Source organism: Schistocerca piceifrons, chromosome X, assembly GCF_021461385.2.
Source record: "Schistocerca piceifrons isolate TAMUIC-IGC-003096 chromosome X, iqSchPice1.1, whole genome shotgun sequence".
Lineage (NCBI taxonomy): Eukaryota > Metazoa > Arthropoda > Insecta > Orthoptera > Acrididae > Schistocerca > Schistocerca piceifrons.
The window spans coordinates 881,044,483-881,064,918 of record NC_060149.1 but is presented as its reverse complement, the minus strand read 5'-3'; the positions used below and the strand labels follow the sequence as shown (position 1 = coordinate 881,064,918).

The 20,436-nt window shown below is 40.0% G+C and overlaps 1 protein-coding gene across 2 annotated transcripts in view; it reads left to right on the top strand.

The window, feature by feature from the left end:
- The window catches only part of LOC124721466 (serine/arginine repetitive matrix protein 2-like), a 156,740-nt gene that overhangs the window by 38,922 nt on the left and 97,382 nt on the right, over positions 1-20,436 (top strand). For both annotated transcript variants that reach the window (XM_047246457.1, XM_047246456.1), the window contains exons 2-3: positions 858-1,028; positions 10,639-10,804. In XM_047246457.1, the coding sequence (XP_047102413.1) occupies positions 858-1,028; positions 10,639-10,804 (337 nt within the window). The remainder of the gene's footprint in view (positions 1-857; positions 1,029-10,638; positions 10,805-20,436) is intronic.

Sequence of the window (20,436 nt, the reverse complement as noted above, 5' to 3'; positions counted from 1 at the left end):
ATTATAAACAAGCAGTATAACAAACAAAACCAAAACTTAAGATCATTGACAGGTTTTCCAACCACGCAATAGCTTTAGAACCAGCCTGATGCAGTTCGTCTAGGGATCCAGTGAAAACGTACAAGAGGTAGTCCTGAATGGTATTTGATATTGTCTGCACCACTTTAAACTTCAGTTACAGCTTGGAGTGTGACACGTGTTCTTCCTGTGCCACATCTAATTTCATTACGTTTGCTTCAGGTGGTGTGAGAAATATTCAAACTCCAGGTTTAATACTAGGGGTTTTGACTCTCAAAGGGCTTTGCTCAGGGTGGAGATGACCCCTGATTTCCAGGCAGCTGCAGGATTGAAATTGTTTGTTAACAGGCTCATGGGGGATTCTCCAGACTGGTTGACAACATTTCAGCTACCTTGTAGAATCTTGCTGGTTTATATCAAGTGTGAGGAGAAACTGGTTCTAATGCAGTCTTGTTCATGACTGCATGAGCACTTTCTATCTTTATATGTCCCATAGAATGATGTTGGTTAGCAGAGGGAGCCATTTAACAGGCTGTAAGCAGAAGCATACCAAATAAAAAGAATATGGCTTCTCAAAGCTGAACATTCACTAAGTGGAATCATAAATTGAGTAATACTTAGCTGATGATTAAATCAAAGTCAGTGCTGTTGTTCCCAGAATGTTTGAACTGAGTCCCCACAGATTTTTTTAATTTTTTTTTATGTGTGATAACATAGCAGAACAGTGTGCTTCATCATTATGGCTTGTGTCTGCATAACTTAAATCAACAAAAATAAATCATAATTTTAATTGTTGCCTCATAATTAATTGCACTTCTTCTCTTTCTTTATCTTTCCAGGAGGAAAATGAAGATGACTTAGAAAAACTACGGCTTGCTGCTCTTAAATCATTGCGGACTGCAAAAGCAGTTCCTAAAGTTGTCAGGAAGTTTAAGAAGGTCAATAAGAAGTTTATTTTTAAGGGCCAAGGAATTCGAACTAACTGCTATAATGGCAAATCAATGAAAAAGGTAATCAGAAATATTGATTTTGTATTCAGTGTTCTAGCATTTAGTATCATTGCAGATTCTGAAAATATGAAACCAAACTGTCTACAGGCTATTTAACAAAATTCATTTTTTGCATATGTGTATTTTGCTCTTTTATACAATTGTGTACTTAATAGAAAAAATACCTAAGTTTGATTGCAGTTGTGAGCATTTATATAATGCTACAAGTTTGTAAGTAATTACTTTTTTCTGGAAGAGTACTTGTCAAAAAGCTAATATAGCTATTTCTTAGACATTTTATGCCATTTGGAAAATGACTGAACATTTAATTGCAGCATATAGAAAGCTCCCTCTTATCTCCAGCAATTGACAAGGCCAAGACCAAAGCACCCTATGTAAACAATGAAATGGAAAGTGGCAATCTTTACCACAACAATGTCAACAGGCCAGGATCAAAGACGGAGACAGTCCGAATTGCAACCAGAGAGGAAGACCAGGTGCCGAGCAAGGTCATTATCCAATAATCCATAGCACAGTGATGCTAGTAACAATAATACCACAGCAATACCAGATCTGAGTACAGAACTGACTGACAATTTGCTGGGTAGCTGTATTTATATCGGCCTCCGGGGACACTATTGGCAAGTGTATTCATGTGGTGAGATTAGTAGTGCTCTCATGCTATGAGCACAGCACCACAACTAGACTGTGCCCTCTATTGGCCATCTAGGTCCATTACCTCCAGCAGACATTCAGTTTCAACAGAGCTGGATACCAGACCTTCCATTTCCTTCCCCTCCAAAAAAGGTACATACGGGCAGAAATGCCCTGGACTGTGCTGTGAGGGTGGAATGGAGGCAGGGGAAGGCCCGGTCCCTTTGGCTGATGGCTGTGTGCAGGGAGGAATTTTAGCAGCATCTATTAGGACATTGCTACCAATGAGCATGCCATAGGGTTCCACCAGTGAGTGGATGTGGAAATGATTGTTGGTGCAAGGGTCATAGACTGCTGCCACAAATGCTGGCCATGAGGCAACATTGTTGCCAGACAGTGGTGGAAGAGGTGGTGGTAGGTGCAATGCATGCATTTGAGGTTGGAACTGGTTGTATTGGCCTCACTTGAGCCTCTTCTGTGTTTGGACTGATGTAACATGCTCCCAATGGGTGTCCACCACCATTTCTGGTGTCCAAGGCTCAGTACTCTCCCACGGGATTGGGCCCACACAGCTGTGCCAGGTGCATATCACTGGGGCAGTGTCTGGGCTCTGAAGATGTAGCAGGATCCATGGTTGTAGCTTGTGGAGGAACTTGGTGTGGCTATGATTGTTAATCGGCATGCTTCGATAAGTGTTAAAAACGTGGTGAGAGTAGACATAGTAACAGACAATTTGACAGCTTCCTTCATTTGCTGCTGAAAGGTCTGAACAAAACATTCTGCTTCACCATTTGAGGAAGACTGGAACAGATGGCTGCAGATACGTTTTATGCCATTTGAAGGCAGATGCCGTGAATAGACCCCATCATCGGAAACCGTGTGAGGCAACACTTTGATGCCCAAAACCTGAGTGAAGATGGTTAAGTGAGGCTGGCATTAGTCATGGTGGATGCCACACGTACAACATATGGGTACTTTGAGCAACCATTCTGAATGAGCAGCCTCATTAATCTTCAACCCTGGACCATTGCTTCAATGTTGCTGTCGATTTCCAGCCAGCACTCATGTCAGCGAGGTATAGCACCTTCAGGCGAGACATCCTTCAGTGTTCCCAGTACAGCAACCTGTTTGCACAAGTCTGCCGAGATGACCAACTGATGCATGTCTGTCTCAGTATCCAAAAGAATTACATCATCGACAATCGAGTGTCTGTGAGAAATATGTTTCCGGGAGCTGAAATAATTTAACAACTGGTGGGTGAAGTTAGTTGGCCAGCCATGGGTCACGCAGTAGAGGGCAAAGTGCAAGGTGTGGTCCTGGAGCATGTCAGCGGTGCCATGAGCGGCCGTAATAGGGAAACCGTCCAATGTATGTTGCTGGTCAGTATTGATGTCGAAGCAGAGGACCTTTATTAGTCAAAATCAGGGCCAGGGCTAGTGGGTAGATTTGACAATGTGTTGGCATTGGAATGTAGTGCTGTGGACTTGTACTGTATGATATAATTGTATACACTCAGGAATAATGCCCAGCACTGGAGGCATTGGGCTATGCTCCATGAGACTGAAACGTGGATCAAATAATGCCACCAATGGCTTGTGTTATGTAATTAGGGAGAACTGTGGCCCAAAAAGATGGAAATGAACTTTCTTTGTCAATGAACACTATTGCCAGTGCCCCGTATTCAATCTGGGAATAGTTTCGCTGTGCAATGGTCAGTGTCTTTGACGCATATGCTACTAACCGAGCTGCTCCCAGCCATCCCCATTCCTGTGTGTGTGAAGACTACACTGATGCTATACATGGATGCATAGATTGCAACAACCAATGGGTGAGCGGGAGAGTGTGGTGTGAGGCAAGGGGCAGATTTAAACATAATTTTCAATTGTGTAAAAGCCCAGTCGCAGGCAGGGGTCCAGTTGTAAAGCACACACCTTTTATGCAGCTGATTGAGGAATTGTGCATTGTTGAGTTGTGTGGGGTAAGAACATGGAATAATTGTTGATTTTACCCACAAAATCTGCAATTCAGGTAAGTTTGTCAGGTGGGGTAAGGAGACTGTTGCAGTGACATTCCAATCAGTTGGTCTTTATTGTGAGCCAGTGCCCCACTTACTCCACTTCTGACTGAAAAGACCTACACTTCTCTAAATGACAATGCAAGCCTACATCTGACAGGGTTGTAAAAAGTATACAGAGATTTTGCAGATATAGAGTCCTGTGAAAATGAGACCATCCAAGTAATTCACGCAAGCCAGAATATGCTATGTCATCTGTTCCAGAAACCTTCAGAAAATTGTGCAGGTCAAGGCTATTCCAAATGGGAGCTGCTTGTACTTGCCACAAACCAAAAGGCATATTAATGACAACAATGTTCTGTGATTCCTCAACTAAGGGTTAAGTGATGGATGTTTTTAATGGCCACAGGATCCTGCTGTGGCAGTTTTAGAGTCATTCAAAGATAGTATATGGTCAGTAGCACAGGAATACTCAATTTATGCAGTATTAGCATGTGGTGACTTAAACCTACCGAGTATAGATAGCAACATCTGTGAATTCATTGCAGGTGGTACCGTCAGTCAGTCTTGTGAAGTACTTCTGAACACAGTTTTCCGAAAACTGTCTTGAGTGGCTAGTTCGATAGCCCACGTGCAGTGGAATTAATTTAGACCTGGTAGCTACAAACAGGCTTGACCTTATTAATAGCATCACTATAGACACAGAGGTTACTGACCATGATGTCATTGTAGTGACTATGTTTACTAAAGTTAATAAATAAATCAAAAAGGCTAGGAGAGTATTTCTGTTAGAAAGAGCAAATAAGCAGTTGTTAACATCCCCTTAGACAGTGAATTGACCACATTTAGTTCCAGTGTGGCGAACATAGAGGAATAATGGGCAAACTTTAAATGGATTGTTAATTGTGCTCTGGAGAAGTGTGTGCCGTGTAAGTGGATTAAGGATGGGAAAGACCCACCACAGTTTAACAGTGAAATTTGGAAACTGCTGAAGAAGCGAAGGCTGTTGCAGTCTCGGTTCGAAAGAGAACACGCAAATGGTGACACGAAAAAGTTAGTAGAGATTCATGCTTCTGTAAAAAGATCAGTGCGTCAAGCATAAACAGCTACTGCTATCATATCTTAGCAAAAGATCTTGCCAAGAACCTGAGAAAATTTTGGTCCTACGTAAAATTGATAAATGGGTTTAAAGCTTCTCTCAAGTCACCTGTTGACTGGTCTGGTGTGGTAGTAGAAGATAGCAAAAGGAAAGCCAAAGCTTTAAATTTCGTGTTTAAGAAATCATTCACGTGGGAGAATTGTACAAACATACCATTGTTTGACCAGCAAAACGATATGAAATGGAACAAACAAGTAAGGATTGTCATAGGGAAGGCAAATGGTGAACCTCGATTTATTGGAGAATTTTAGGAAAGTGTGGTTAATGCGTAAAGGAGACCACATATAGGTCAATAGCACAGCCCAGCTGCACGTAATGGTTGAATGTTTTGAGGCACCCTGTCACGGATTGTGTGGCCCCCCCCGCCAGAGTTTCGAATCCTCCCTCAGGCATGGGTGTGTGTGTTGTTTTTAGCACAAGTTATTTTAAGTAGTGTGTAATTCTAGGGACCGATGACCTCAGCAGTTTGGTCCAGTAGGAATTCACACAAATTTGAACATTTGAGTACAGCCTACTCATGAGTAATGCTCAAATGTATGGGATCTGCACCAGGTCAGGTTAAAGTCAGACATCGAAGCAGTTCAGAGGTGGGCTGCTAGGTTTGTTACCAGTAAGTTTGAACGTCATGCAGGTACTATGAAGATGCTTTAGGAACTCAAATGGGGATCCCTGAAGGGAAGGTGACATTCTTTCCAAGAACCACTAATGAGAAAATTTAGAGAACCAGCATTTGAAACTGACTGCAGAATGATTTTATTGCTGTAAGCCTAAATTACACTTAAGGGCTATGAAGATAAGAAGAATTGGGGCTTGTAGAGAGGCATACAGACAGTTGTCCCTCGCTTGCTCTATTTGCGAGTGGAACAGGAAAGGAAATGACTATTAGTGTTAGAGGGTACCCTCTACCACACACCATACAGTCTCTTCTGGAGTATACGAGGGCAGTTCAATAAGTAATGCAACACATTTTTTTTCTGAAACAGGGGTTGTTTTATTCAGCATTGAAATACACCAGGTTATTCCCCAATCTTTTAGCTACGCAACACTATTTTTCAATGTAATCTCCATTCAATGCTACGGCCTTACGCCACCTCGAAATGAGGGCCTGTATGCCTGCACGGTACCATTCCACTGGTCGATGTCGGAGCCAACGTCGTACTGCATCAATAACTTCTTCATCATCCGCGTAGTGTCTCCCATGGATTGCGTCCTTCATTGGGCCAAACGTATGGAAATCCGACGGTGCGAGATCGGGGCTGTAGGGTGCATGAGGAAGAACAGTCCACTGAAGTTTTGTGAGCTCCTCTCGGGTGCGAAGACTTGTGTGAGGTCTTGCGTTGTCATGAAGAAGGAGAAGTTCGTTCAGATTTTTGTGCCTACGAACACGCTGAAGTCGTTTCTTCAATTTCTGAAGAGTAGCACAATACACTTCAGAGCTGATCGTTTGACCATGGGGAAGGACATCGAACAGAATAACCCCTTCAGCATCCCAGAAGACTGTAACCATGACTTTACCGGCTGAGGGTATGGCTTTAAACTTTTTCTTGGTAGGGGAGTGGGTGTGGCGCCACTCCATTGATTGCCGTTTTGTTTCAGGTTCGAAGTGATGAACCCATGTTTCATCGCCTGTAACAATCTTTGACAAGAAATTGTCAGCCTCAGCCACATGACGAGCAAGCAATTCCGCACAGATGGTTCTCCTTTGCTCTTTATGGTGTTCGGTTAGACAACGAGGGACCCAGCGGGAACAAACCTTTGAATATCCCAACTGGTGAACAATTGTGACAGCACTACCAACAGAGATGTCAAGTTGAGCACTGAGTTGTTTGATGGTGATCCGTCGATCATCTCGAACGAGTGTGTTCGCACGCTCCGCCATTGCAGGAGTCACAGCTGTGCACGGCCGGCCCGCACGCGGGAGATCAGACAGTCTTGCTTGACCTTGCGGCGATGATGACACACGCTTTGCCCAACGACTCACCGTGCTTTTGTCCACTGCCAGATCACCGTAGACATTCTGCAAGCGCCTATGAATATCTGAGATGCCCTGGTTTTCCGCCAAAAGAAACTCGATCACTGCCCGTTGTTTGCAACGCATATCCGTTACAGACGCCATTTTAACAGCTCCGTACAGCGCTGCCACCTGTCAGAAGTCAATGAAACTATACGAGACGAAGCGGGAATGTTTGAAAATATTCCACAAGAAATTTCCGGTTTTTTCAACCAAAATTGGCCGAGAAAAAAAAATGTGTTGCGTTACTTATTGAACTGCCCTCGTATATACAGATATAACTGGAGGTAAGCATCGCTAAGGACAATCTTCTCCTCTAACAAGTTTGGTGAGGAGGTCTTCTGGCCAGGGGATAGGATATGTTTCCGCCTGTGATTGAGCATTGATTGTAGCCTTGAAATCTTCATGCAGTCTGAGAGAAACTGTGGGCTTCCTCATGATAATTAGGGGAGTGACCCATGCACTAGATTTCACTGGCTCAGTAACCCCAGTAGCCTGGAGATGATCTAGCTCCTGATTTACATCAACACATAAGGTAACCGGAATTGGTCTGGTGCATTAAAAGTGAGCCACTGCATCTGGCTCAAGGGTGATGTGCATCTAAAAGTCTGAGGCACACCCTAAGTCTGGCTAAAATAGAGATGCAAGTGCAGTACAGAGATCATCCAGTTCCTGGAAAGGAGCTATGATTGACACGACCTTGACTTCATCAGAAATAGAAAACCCTAATGATGCAAAGGTGTTAAAATCGAAAATATTGGTAGCAGATGGGTGGTTGACCACAAGTAATGTGATAAGGTGCATAATGTTTTGTAGGTTGCAGTGACTGAGAGTTGCCCACAAAGAGGAGTAGAACCACCCTATAGGCCACCAAATGCTGTGAGGGTGGGTACAACTCTAGTGAGCCCAGCTGTTCCCATATTGCCTGATTTATTGGAGAAACAAAGGCCTCTGTGTCCACTTGGAAATAGATGTCCTGGTGAAAAATGCAAAGTGTGAGAAACAGTTTCTGTGTGAAGGAGTCACCTGGGAGGACCACTGACAGCAGTGCATGTAGCATGTGTATGGTGCCCTACTGCACTTGTGGGGTGGGATGGGAACAGGTTGACAACTTCGACACATTGAGAGGATATACTCCTCTTTGCCAAATTGCATGTGGGGACCCCCCGCAATCTGGACAGTCTACTTGGGAGTGAGCCAAAAAACACTGCAGGCGTGGTCCCCATGTTTGTTGATGAGGGCGACCATAGGATTGGATGCCATAGAGAAATAGGAAAGCAGTAAATCACAATGCTGCTGCAACATGAGGGTGGAATGTGTGGTGGCCTGTTAACAATCACAACTTGTGGGTTTTCCATGAATCGTTTGTTAGTAGGCTACGCGATCTCAAATAGTGTGCAGTGCACCAGGTGTCCTCCAATGATGGGTTATCCAGTTTCAGCACTGCTGTATGGACCTCAGGATCGGATGTCAGCTGAACCATGACATGACAAATCAAGGACTCCATGTATGAAGGCAGAGACTTCACTGGTGCAAGTGAAATCACATTTGCATGTCAGTGACCCAGGAGCGGTATGATTGTGCAGGCTGCTTATGTTATTGGTGAAACTCAAGCCTGGAGGCAACTACATGATTTCTCCGTGAATAATAATAATTACTGAACAGAATGCATATCTCCTGCAAGGAGGGTGTGACGAGATTAGACAGAGGTGCCAGTTTTCGGGCAAAAGAAATGTGTCCGGTGATGCCCAAGACAGAAGTAACGATTGCTGCAACGAATCATCCATGACTTGAAGAGCTATGAAATGTTGCTTCATTCAATGCAAAGGTGTGTCCTGGTTGTCCGTATCATCACTGAGAGGTGGAAACAATGGAGGAAGAATGGGGGCATTGACTGCAGGGGCATGTGAGGACTGCAGCAAAGTGGCCTTGTGTGCTTGAAGTTTGCCTGAAGCTGAAGTGAATTTTGTAAAAAGTCTATCTGAAGCTGCAGCTGTTGCATTAGCTGCTGCCATTGCTCCAGCAGGCAAACCAATTTAGTGTCCAAGCCACCAAACAACTTCCTTTTTCCTCATTGCCAATGTTATATCTACAAGTAGCTGGATATCAACACATGCATCAGAACCCAGGAGAGGAACACATGAAGCTGCAAGGTGGAAGGGCCACCTGCAGAAGAGAACATGACACCAAATGACATCCAAGCTAACTAGGGCAGACAGGAGACACAAACAAGGACAAGATCAAAGCAACCTATGTAAACAATGAAGTGTAAAGTGGAAATCTTCGTCACAACAATGTCAACAGACCAAGAGCAAAGAGAGAGACAATCCGAATGGCGACCGGATAGAAAGACCAAGTACCAACTGAGGTTGTTATCCAGTAGTCTGTAGTATAACAATGATAGTAACCAATAATATCAGACATGAGTACAGAACTGACTGACATTTTGCTGGGCAGCCATATTTTCATCACCGATGAGGAATGCTACTGGCCAGCGTATTCACGTGGCGGGATGAGTGGGGCCTAATGCTGTGAGTGCAGCGCTGTGGTAAGACTGTACCCTCTAACGGCCATCTAGATCCATTGCCTCCAGTCGGCATTCAGCTTCTGCTGAACCAGATACCAGATGTAGGTAACGCTATAAAAGCAACAGATTGTATGACATAATCTCTCAGTTTAATTTTCTGATGTTGTGCAATGTTTTTGAGACTTAAAACTTCATCCAGGGTAATGTTCATCTGAATGATTTTATGGTGTTTTGAATAGCAATCTTCTCTTTCCGTTAGTGCATGAGAACTGTCCCACAATAACATCACTGCAAACATTTGCTATCACAACACTTCTCTGCAAATATTTGTTCAGAAGTTTTGTGATAGTGAATTTTTACTGTGAAGAGAACTATGTAATAGCAGCATATTTCCTTAGGAGAAATGTGAAAGTAGAGTCAGAAGTTTAGGGTCAAACATCCTACTAATGTAGATGTAATTAAAGATGGAAACTGAAGAGAACAAGGATGAAACAGGAAACCAATTGTAGCTTTTTAGAAACCAGACTGGCATTTGTGATTTAGGGAAATGTGGAAAACCTAAATTAGAATTATTGCATGCTTATTTGAACTGTACTCCTGAATATTTGTCACCTTTGTCAATGTGAAATATGGAAGAAAGGGGTAATTACTTTAAATAATGTTCTTTGTAAAAGTAACCACTGGTTCAAAAATATGAAGATCAGTATGTTTTTGCTTAGACAAAAATGTGGAAACATATGTTTGTAAATTGCTGCTCCCTAATAGTAAATTAATAGTAATGGGCATACCAGGGAACAGAGCCAAACTCCTATATTTTATTGGAAATACATCACCTAAGCTCTGCAGATCTGACTCCTGTGCAAACTCATTCCACACATTTTGCTACATACCTATGGGCCTCAATAGCTTGTCTACAGAAGGTAGTGGTGTGGCTTATATTTTAGTCAGTCTTAAAGTTTTGACTAAATTAAAATTGATGAAAGTTGCAATATTATGAAACAAACAGATAAAATAGTTTGGAAATGTTACCAAATGCATATAGCTAGGGTGGATTTTATTGAAATGTCTCTCCAGAATTCTTTACCAGATATAATACCTGCATGTGAAGACATAACTGATGTAAATATTTATCCAAATGAGTATAGACATAAAATGACCATCTGCAGAGTGATCATATGCATAACTCTAACTTGTGCAAGCAGTTTAATATTATCTGAACTATATTAGCAATTCCCAGTTGTTATAAACATGAATTTTGTTTTTCAGAATTTCAGAGGTAACTCAAACCAGAATTTCAGAGGCAACTCAAACCAGAATTTTAGAAACAACTCAAACCTTATTACAATAGTTCCTGTGGTGGAAATGTCTGGAGCCTCTGGGAGTGAATGTGGAGGACAATCTTCAGAAAGTAAAGATTCAGAAGTTAATCAAGGTAAATTTATGTTTTTGAACATCCAGTTTTAGATGTGGGAAGTCTGAAAATTTGCCTGAAATTATTTGTAATGAAGCCTTTATGGATGAAGTCAGTCATGCAAGAGCCAGTAGTACCCTATCTCGAGGCAAATTTGTCTCTTTGATTTGCACTTGGGGTAAGTTTAAGTTCTGATTAGCTCCACCATTTATTTACACATAAGTTAAATAACTAACTGCAATTTAATGGCACTGTAAGCTGGCAAAGCATTATCTACAGATTGTACCTACGTAAAACTCCAAGTTAATTGTTAAGGAATTCATTTCTCTAACTTTAGAGGTACAATAGTGAAACAATGGACAGTTTAACTTTGCATTAAAAAAACTCTGATACACAGTGTGCGGTAGAAGTATTAGTGGACAAAATGTGCAGAGATTGCTTTATAGTGATATGGGGGAGAGGCAGCAGATAATGTAGTATGCTGGTAATGGGGAGCTAAGAATTCTGGGCAACAAATAGCAGCACATTACTGAAAATATGACATGCTATTATACAATTAAGTCAGGAGAATGTTGCAATGTCTTGTTATAATAATAAATAAATCTTGTTGTGTTTATTCCTAGTGTGGGCAGTTTCTACTTTGTCAGAAGTTTGTTGTCTCTTCAGCCACTAATAACTGGAATTAACAACACTGGGATCTAATATCACCAAGTTTCTTTTTTCTGAGTGTGGCATCATCAAATATGCCACCTGTTTTGATGTGACAAGTCTTACACCTTGAGTATGAAAGTGGCTGAAAACAATTTTCTACAGTGATTGTGTTCCATAGTTCTCATAATAATGTAATAAAGCAGATGTGTGTGTAACCTGTTTACTTTATGTTTCTAGTAAAGAAATGGCAGGTCAACTTTCACTGTGTTGTGTGCGTGCTGTTTACAGCTCACATAAACCATTATGTTCAAAATGAAACCACCACAAGACTACTAGAGTCTCACTGGATACAATAATGTGTCATTCCAGCTATTTTGTGACGAAGCTACCATATTTACTCGAATCTAAGCCGCACTTTTTTTCCTGTTTTTGTAATCCAAAAAACCGCCTGCGGCTTAGAATCGAGTGCAAAGCAAGCGGAAGTTCTGAAAAATGTTAGTAGGTGCCTCCACAACTAACTTCTGCCGTCGAATATATGTAGCGCTACACAGGCATGCTTTGTAGACACAAAGATAAATACTGGCGCCAAAACCTCTGCGTCAATAAATAAATTTTAAAAAAAGGTGGAAGACGAGCTTTTTTTCTCCGTCCCGAGTTTCTACCATTTTCATACATTATCCAACGAAGTAAATACAAATTCCATATTGTTCATCTTCAAATGAGGCAGAATTTCAATGTACTACAAAAATACGACTGGCAAGACTGTTTGGGATGTTTGTCAATATGGCCAACTCTATGTTCTGAATTTTTTCCTACCTGTGAGAAGAGATGGTTGCTAATAGGAACCTGATGAAATGTGAATCACATGCAGTATTCTCTTCACCATAAGAATAATCGAATATAAACATTTTGCCATGTATTCTTTCATGTTTGCTGCTATCTCATTTAAATCCTGTCTGCCTAATAAACTACAAAACTAGAGCGAGACAACAGCAAACGCGGAAGAATATACGTATCGTGTCATGTTTATATTCGTATTATTTTTATGCCTAATAGTGATACAGTCAGAAATGAAGCGCAGCAACTGACTACATTTTTAAATCTAAGATGACTAATTTCTGTGCAGAATTTGATGTACTAAAGAAGCGGCCGCAAAGATTTTCAAACTGAGAAAAATTTTCGCCTAACTCTCGTTCAGAACATGTTCTATCATACGCAGTCTATTATTTGGTTCTTGTTGATCATTATCAAAGAAAGCAGCAGTGTAAGTAGCAACAAATAGCAGTCTCTTGCCATTGTTTCGCTAATGAGACGATTCCTCTCTCTCTCTCTTTTTTTTTTTTTTTTTTTAAAAAAAAATTGTAAGCGGCGGCAGCATGCACAAAAGCAAGCCATGCCGCGAGCGGCAACAGGCCGTAAACACGCACTATCAGAATGCAACAAACAGTGCATGACACAGTACGGTAATGCATTTTCAGCTTAGAGTGGCGTAAACACCTATAACAAAGAAAACGCCACTTATCAGATCAAAGCAAAATAAGCAATCGATTCAAACCAGACGAAGCATGTGAAAAAGGAAGGGTACCCGTATAAATACTGACGGAGCGCCTGTCGCATAGCAATGGCTACCTGGTAAAGCTTAACTGCTAAGCTTACGACTTGAACCAAACTACTGTAGCTGTATCGTCATTCATTCGACCTAAATTGTGTCTCATATTACAATGGACCAACTTTGTTTCGATTTGGAGGTGCGGCCTAAAACTTTGCTCGCCCCTTGATTTTCGAGTCTCAAATTTCAGGTGCGGCTTAGATTCGGGAAATTTTTTTTTACTTTATTTCGAGTCTCATTTTTCAGGTGCAGCTTAGATTCGAGTGCGGCTTAGATTCGAGTAAATACGGTAAACACCCATCAGAAGACAACATGCTATGTACTACATTTTAGCATGCTATCGAGCTGTGTGCTGTAGCATTGTAATGGATGATGTCTTTCTTTTAGGGTGGTAATGAAACTGTAGTTCACTGATTTATTGTAGAATTTTAACTAATCCAAATAACAGCTTTCATTAATCAATTATTTCTTATACAAACATGTTATTTGTCATGTATTTTTTTAATACACTACCTGTAGCTATTAAAGTTTGCTACCATAAATGCTCCAACTTGTGATGATTTGTCTTTTATACAGAATCACCCTATTAAATTTCCTGAATTTTCAGTTTTTGAGCAGATCACTTCATGGCAGGGGTTACATTATGTTTTATCACCTGACAACAAAAATTAATTCTTCCTCTTTTATATTCTTGTCCTTTGTGCTCCCAGTGTAGTAGGCATTATAGTGATTATAGTGTCGAGGCCAATACTTTGTGGTGCTCACTGTCATGGATAACCAATAATAGTGTGAATTTGTAGAACTGCTTTCCCTTACATTTCCATTCACTGAATCACGCAAGGCTATGGCTTCAAATAGAAAAGTCAGCCTTCAGTTCTACAGAGAGAGAAGTGACATATAGAATTCTAGGTGAATCCAATGTAAACAAAATGATAAACCAGTTAAAAGAAATGGATTGGACTCATGTAATGGATAACAAGAAAACAATTAATAAACGTTTTTCCATTTTCCTGACAGAGATCAAGCATATAGTAGAAATGACGTGCCCCTTGGTAACCAAAAGGTACCAGAGTAATATTACTCATAAGCAACAAAATAGTAACAAGTTTTACACTCCACAACTTAACAAACTCAGAATACTACTGATGATTATGAAAGACAAATCTCATAACAGTGATAGGGACAAGGAAAATTACACTAAAATGAGAAACCTTTACAGATTAGAAATAAAAAAATGCTAAGTGCTGTGCAAATGATGAATATATTTTAAATTCTAAAAATAAATGTAAAGCTGCCTGGACTGTCATTAAAAGGGAAATTAATAATACCACTAAAGAAAGGAGTATCCCTGTTAACCGCAATATTCTCAATGAATATTTTGTAAATAGTGTCACCACCCCTCCCATCAATTCTGCCTCTGATGAAGAAGCATTGCTCACTTGTGCAAACCAGACAAGAAGTGAGAAGTTCACTTGGACCCGAATTACATTAAATGATATTCATAAGTCAATAAACAAATTAAGTAATTCCAAAACAGTAGACTATTATGGACTCAGTAATCTCATCAAACAGAGTACTTGATGAAGGAATATTCCCCGACTGTCTTAAGCTCACAGTTACATTGCCTATGTATAAAAAAGGTGAAAGAAACCTCCCAAATAACTACAGACCCATTTCAATAGTACCAATCATATCCAAGTTAGTAGAAAATTGTGTGCATAAGCAGATATGCAGGTATTTTGAAACCAACAAAATTTTAAATGAACAACAGTTTGGCTTCAGGTCACACCTATCAACTGTAAGAGCAGTAGGAGCTTTGGTGAACAATTTTTATGGAGGGTATGAAAAAAGGGTATCAATGTCTGGAACACTTATTGACCTAAGTAAAGCATTTGACTTGGTGTCACATGACATACTCATCAAAAAGTTAAAATACTATGGCATTGAAGATGATACACTCCGTCTATTCAAATCTTATCTAAGCAATAGGTTACAACTTGTATATGCGAATAAGCAGAGGTCAGAAATACTCCCTATAGAAAGAGGCATACCCCAAGGCTCTGTTCTTGGACCTTTTCTGTTCATTGTCTATGGTAAGAACATACTATATGCTGACAATATGACATTAATAAGTACAGGAGAGAACTTACATAGTGTACTGGACAAAAATAGAGAAATGATGCAAATGGCTAATTACTGGTATCAGGCTAACCAGCTGTGCATAAATCAAACAAAAACAGAAGAAATAATATTTAATCTCAAAGTAAGTAAAAATGAAAACAAAACAGTGGAATTACTTGGACTAATCGTAGACCAAAAGCTCTCATGGGAAGGACACACCAATTATATATGTAGTAAACTAGTATGAGTACTTTTCTTATTGTATAAATTAAGAAACAGTGTGAGCAAGCAATTGCTACTCCACTCATACCATGCTTTTTATCATTCCCAACTGCAATATGGAATATTGCTTTGGGATAACTCCCCAGGGGCAGAAGAAAGCAATCAGGTGCATGGAAGGGTTAGCACCCAGAGAGTCCTGCAGAAATTATTTTAAATCTCTTGGCGCAATGACAGTGCCAAGCATGTACATATATAACTGTTTAATATATGCCAGAGAAAATCTGAAAAAATTGAACATGAGATGTGATGTGCATGCAAACAGTACAAGAAACAGTCACCTGCTGGACTTGCCTTCCACAAGAATTGCTGTAGTCCATAATAACTATAAGTACTTAAGCATGACATTTTCCAATAAGTTACCATGCTCAGCTCATACAGTACCAATAAATAAATATAAGAATACATTTCAAACCGGGCTAAATAACAACGAATTCTATACAACTGAAGAATTCTTAGAAACTAATCTTAAAAATATATGTTTTACCTAAGTTATGAAGAAAATGTTTTGATATTATATAAGCTAGTTATTTACTGTGATTCTTTTCTTATGTGTGTATTTAATTATTGTATAAAACATTGTTTTACATAATGCTGAAGAAAAGGTCTTTAGTTCCTTTTCTCCCCTTTCTGTAACTATTTGAATATTGTACTGAAACTAAAACCGTCTGTAAACTTTGAAAAAGCCAATTGTATGAAAAATACTGAAAGGCTAATAAAAATATTCTATTCTATTCTATTGAAACTGCCATTTGTGAAGTATTCAGTTAAATGTGTGAGTAAAGGCACTGTAGAGTTTGTGACACAGTACTGCCATTCTTGGTGGAAATTTACATAAGTTGGTAATGTTGCACACTATTTCCATGAGTCTAAAACTACTTCTAGTGTTGCAAATACATTATTTAAATTGTGTACTAGATTATTATTCTTTTTGTTGCATGTGAGGTCCACCAGTTATGCAAAACACAGTTTTTTCTCAGTAGCCAAACATATTTCGGCACCACTGTGCCATCATCAGTAGGTTTTCGTTTTTATTTATTCTGTAATGTGAACATTTTTATTAAATGATTATAAAATTATGTGCATCTTTAGTTCAAACATTAGATCATTTCTTTTTGTAAATACATTTACATTTGGTGTGGCACGAATTTTTTGGGTCACTTATGTGTTAATTACTAAGGGTAGCTTGTCATCGGCAACCAAACGATGTTGGTGAGAAAGTTTTTTGCAGGTGGTGAACCTATCTTATAGAATGTAATTTAGTTTGTCGCGATGTTTTCATGCCTATATTCATTTTTACTTACGTTTCACTGTGGCAAGCACCTCCATTCTCCACATCATGCTGAGGTGTTGTGATGCACACGTAACTACAACAAGTATTTTCCACAAATAATGTAGTAAAACACTTTTCACTTCACCAAAACAAAGTGTGATTGTGGTTTGTTGTGTGTCCCAGCCCAGTCACTGTTCATTTGTTCACCAGAGAGTTTTGCGCCAAATTTGAATTTTGTTTGCTTTTTATCTTTGTTTGTGCATATGTGTGTGTGTGTGTGTGTGTGTGTGTGTGTGTGTGTGTGTGTGTGTATGTGTGTGTGTGTGTGTCTACACTAAAATCTGGAAAGACACACCATTTACACACAATAGGAATACCATATGAAAGACAACACACACAACTAAGAAGTGCACAGAAAACACACACACATGCACACACAAAGTTAAAATGCAAACAAAATTCAAATTTGGCGCCGAACTCTGGTGCACAAATGAACACTGACCAGGCTGGGACACACAACAAATCACAATCACACTATGTTTTGGTGAAGTGAAAAGGATTTTGCTACGTTACTTGTGGAAAATACTTGTTGTAGTTACATGTGCATCACAACACCTCAGCATGATGTGGAAAATGGAAATGCTTGCCACATGAAAACGTAAGTAAAAATGAATATAGGTGCAAAGAGATGACAAGCTACCTGTAGTAATTAACACAAGTGATCCAGAAAATTCATGCACACCAAATGTAAAGGTATTTACAAAAAGAAATGATCTAATGTTTGAACTAAAGATGCACATAATTTTATAATCATTTAACAAAAATGTTCACATTACAGAATAAATAAAAACAAAAACCTACAGTGGTGCCGAAATATGTTTGGGTACTGAGAAAAAACTGTGTTTTGCATAACTGGCAGACCTCACATCCAACAATTTAAACCACAAACACGGCCAACACAAGGAGCTGCAAATCAAAATGATGAATATTATTCTTTTTGACTTTAATTTGGTCCATTTTGTGTTGGTCTGCTTTTTCAGTTACTTCAGGGGTCAGCAGTGAACATCTGTCTTCCTCATTTGCCCTCCTCATTGTCCACCTTGCCCCTTGTCACTCTTGTCAGGCTGTAGGGGGTTTCACAAAGACAACTTTGAAATTCAGTAATTGCAGCAATATCTTAATCCATGGATCTGAGTGGAAGAGTGGTGCTATAAGGTTATCTCAGTATTTTAACCATATGCTGAGCTAGGTAACAAAATGATAAAACACTGGACTCACATTCTGGGGAACGGCTGCCATGTTTCCTTTGAAAAGAAAATTCCTTCCATGTTCTTCCCCAGTCTAAGCCTCTGCTCCATAGCAAATGACCTCATCATTTCAGTACATGTATGTGTTTCCAAGTTATTTTAACAATGAGATACTTTCCTTGAGCGACTGACATCAGATAGAAATTGGAGACAGAAAGATGTGTACCCTGTAACGTACACAGTATTTCTGTAGTTTGTATTTAATGAAACTACATTGAGATATTTTTGTAGATGTGGTGTTAGATTCTCCTTTCATTTTTGATGAATGGAGGTGAGCAGTTCGATACAATGATGGTCTCCATGAATGAAATAGCATCCAGAGTTTCCAGAATTTTGTAGGGATATAAATTAGTTAATCAAAAGGGGAGGCATACAATTTCTTTTGGAACTTCAATTTTCAACCAAGTACATGAAATACTAATGTCTCTCAACAAGACTGTGAAATAGTCAAACAGAATACATCTTTCATGATGAAGTTTGGACTTACAGTTTCCCATCATTTTTAAAAACAAATAGTATTTTAAGTCAAGCATATGAGCCATAATGTGCAGAGAGAGTGTGCAGTAGAGCCCAAAGCTGAATCTTATAAATACTATTCATTAAAGAGATATGCAGTTTGACTGGTGCTTAGTGCTAGAATTTTTCCCATCAATTCTTGCGCCCTTCACTTCTGGTAACTTGAGTATGTGAAAATGTACTAGGATGTTTAGGATTCTAAGTTAAACTGTATGCTGATAAAAACCAACTGCAAGCAGCAGTCCCCATGTTGGAAGAAGGAAAGGACATTTTACAATAAATGTGGTTTTGATACCAACTTTCATGTTTGACACTATAATATAAATGGATGGATAAAAAATCTACTCGCTTTTGGAGCCTGTGGCTTCTTCGTCTGGCTGAAGAGTTGCAGGGGAAGGAAGAGGGATTGAGGAAAGGGACTGGAGAGGTTTAGGGAAAGGGGTACAGTTCAGAAAAGTCCCCTGGAACCCCGGGTCAGGGGAGACTTAATGAATGGGATGAGAAAGAAACACTGATTATTAGGGACTGCACCAGACGAGATTTGAAAACCTCTGAGGTCAGAAAATGAAAGATGCAGAGAACTTAAAAGGTATGAAGGAAGGAATAGTTACTGTGGCGAAATATTGAGATGGAAGGAATTAACGTAAATTAAGGCCAGGTTGATGGCGAGAACCAAGGACATGTTGTAGCACTAGTTTGCACCTGTTCTGAGAAACTGGTGTCTTGGGGAAGAACCCAGATGGCACATGTGGTGAAACAGGCACAAAGGTCATGACTGTCATGTTGTAGAGGATGCTCTGCAACAGGATATTGTATGTTACCAGTATACATCCTCTACCTATGCCCATTCATCCTTACTGATAACTGGTTGGTAGTCATGCTTATTTAAAAGGCTGAATGGTGTTTGTATAACAACTGGTGTATGGCATGTGTCATTGCACAGGTGGCTCTCCCTTTGATAGTGTATATTTTGCCAGTTACAGGGCTGGAATGCTCCTTGTGCACCCATCTTCCTACCCTGTGGCTCCTACCCATGTGACCACCCCCACCGAAGGACTTGCCGCATGCACCCTCCTGCCATCATCTATTCCAGCCCTGTAACTGACAAAATATGTACTATCAAGGGAGAGCCACCTGTATAATGACACGTCATATACCAGCTGTTATGTAAACACTGTTCTGTCTTTTACATTGACAAGACTGCCATCCAGTTATCAGTCAGGATGAATGGGCATAGACAGAGGGTGTGTACAGGCAACACACAATATCCTGTTGCAGAGCATGCTCTACAACATGACATTCATGACCTCTGTCCCTGTTTCGCCACACGTGCTGTCTGGGTTCTTCCCGCAGACACCAGTTTTTCAGAACTTCACAGGTGCAAACTAGCGCTACAACATGTCCTTGCTTCTCCCCATCAACCTGTCCTTAATTTGCATTTATTCCTTCCATCTCAATATTTCTTCATAGTACCTACTTCTTTCTTCACTCAATTTTAGTTTGCTACATCTTTCATTTTCTGACCTGTCAATTTTTTGCCATTCCCCCTCCTACCTCTGATACATACAATGCAGTTAGCTTTTCACGATTATTAACCAATGCATGATGTTTTATTAGTAATCTCTGGCTTGCATATTACCCTGTATTCCACCTTTAAGCTCTCAGGTTTTCAAATCTTGTACGGTGCAGTCCTATCCCATCTGGTAAGTCTCCCCTGATCTGAGGTTCTAGGTGACTTTTCTGAACTGTACCCATTTCCCTAAACCTCTCAAGTCCTTTCCTTCACCCCTCTTCCTTCCCCCTCAACTCTTCTGCCAGAAGAAGGAGCCACTGGTTCAGAAAGCTTGTAAAAGTTACACCTTTTTGTGTGTGTGTTTTCCTCCTGCTGCTTAGTGAG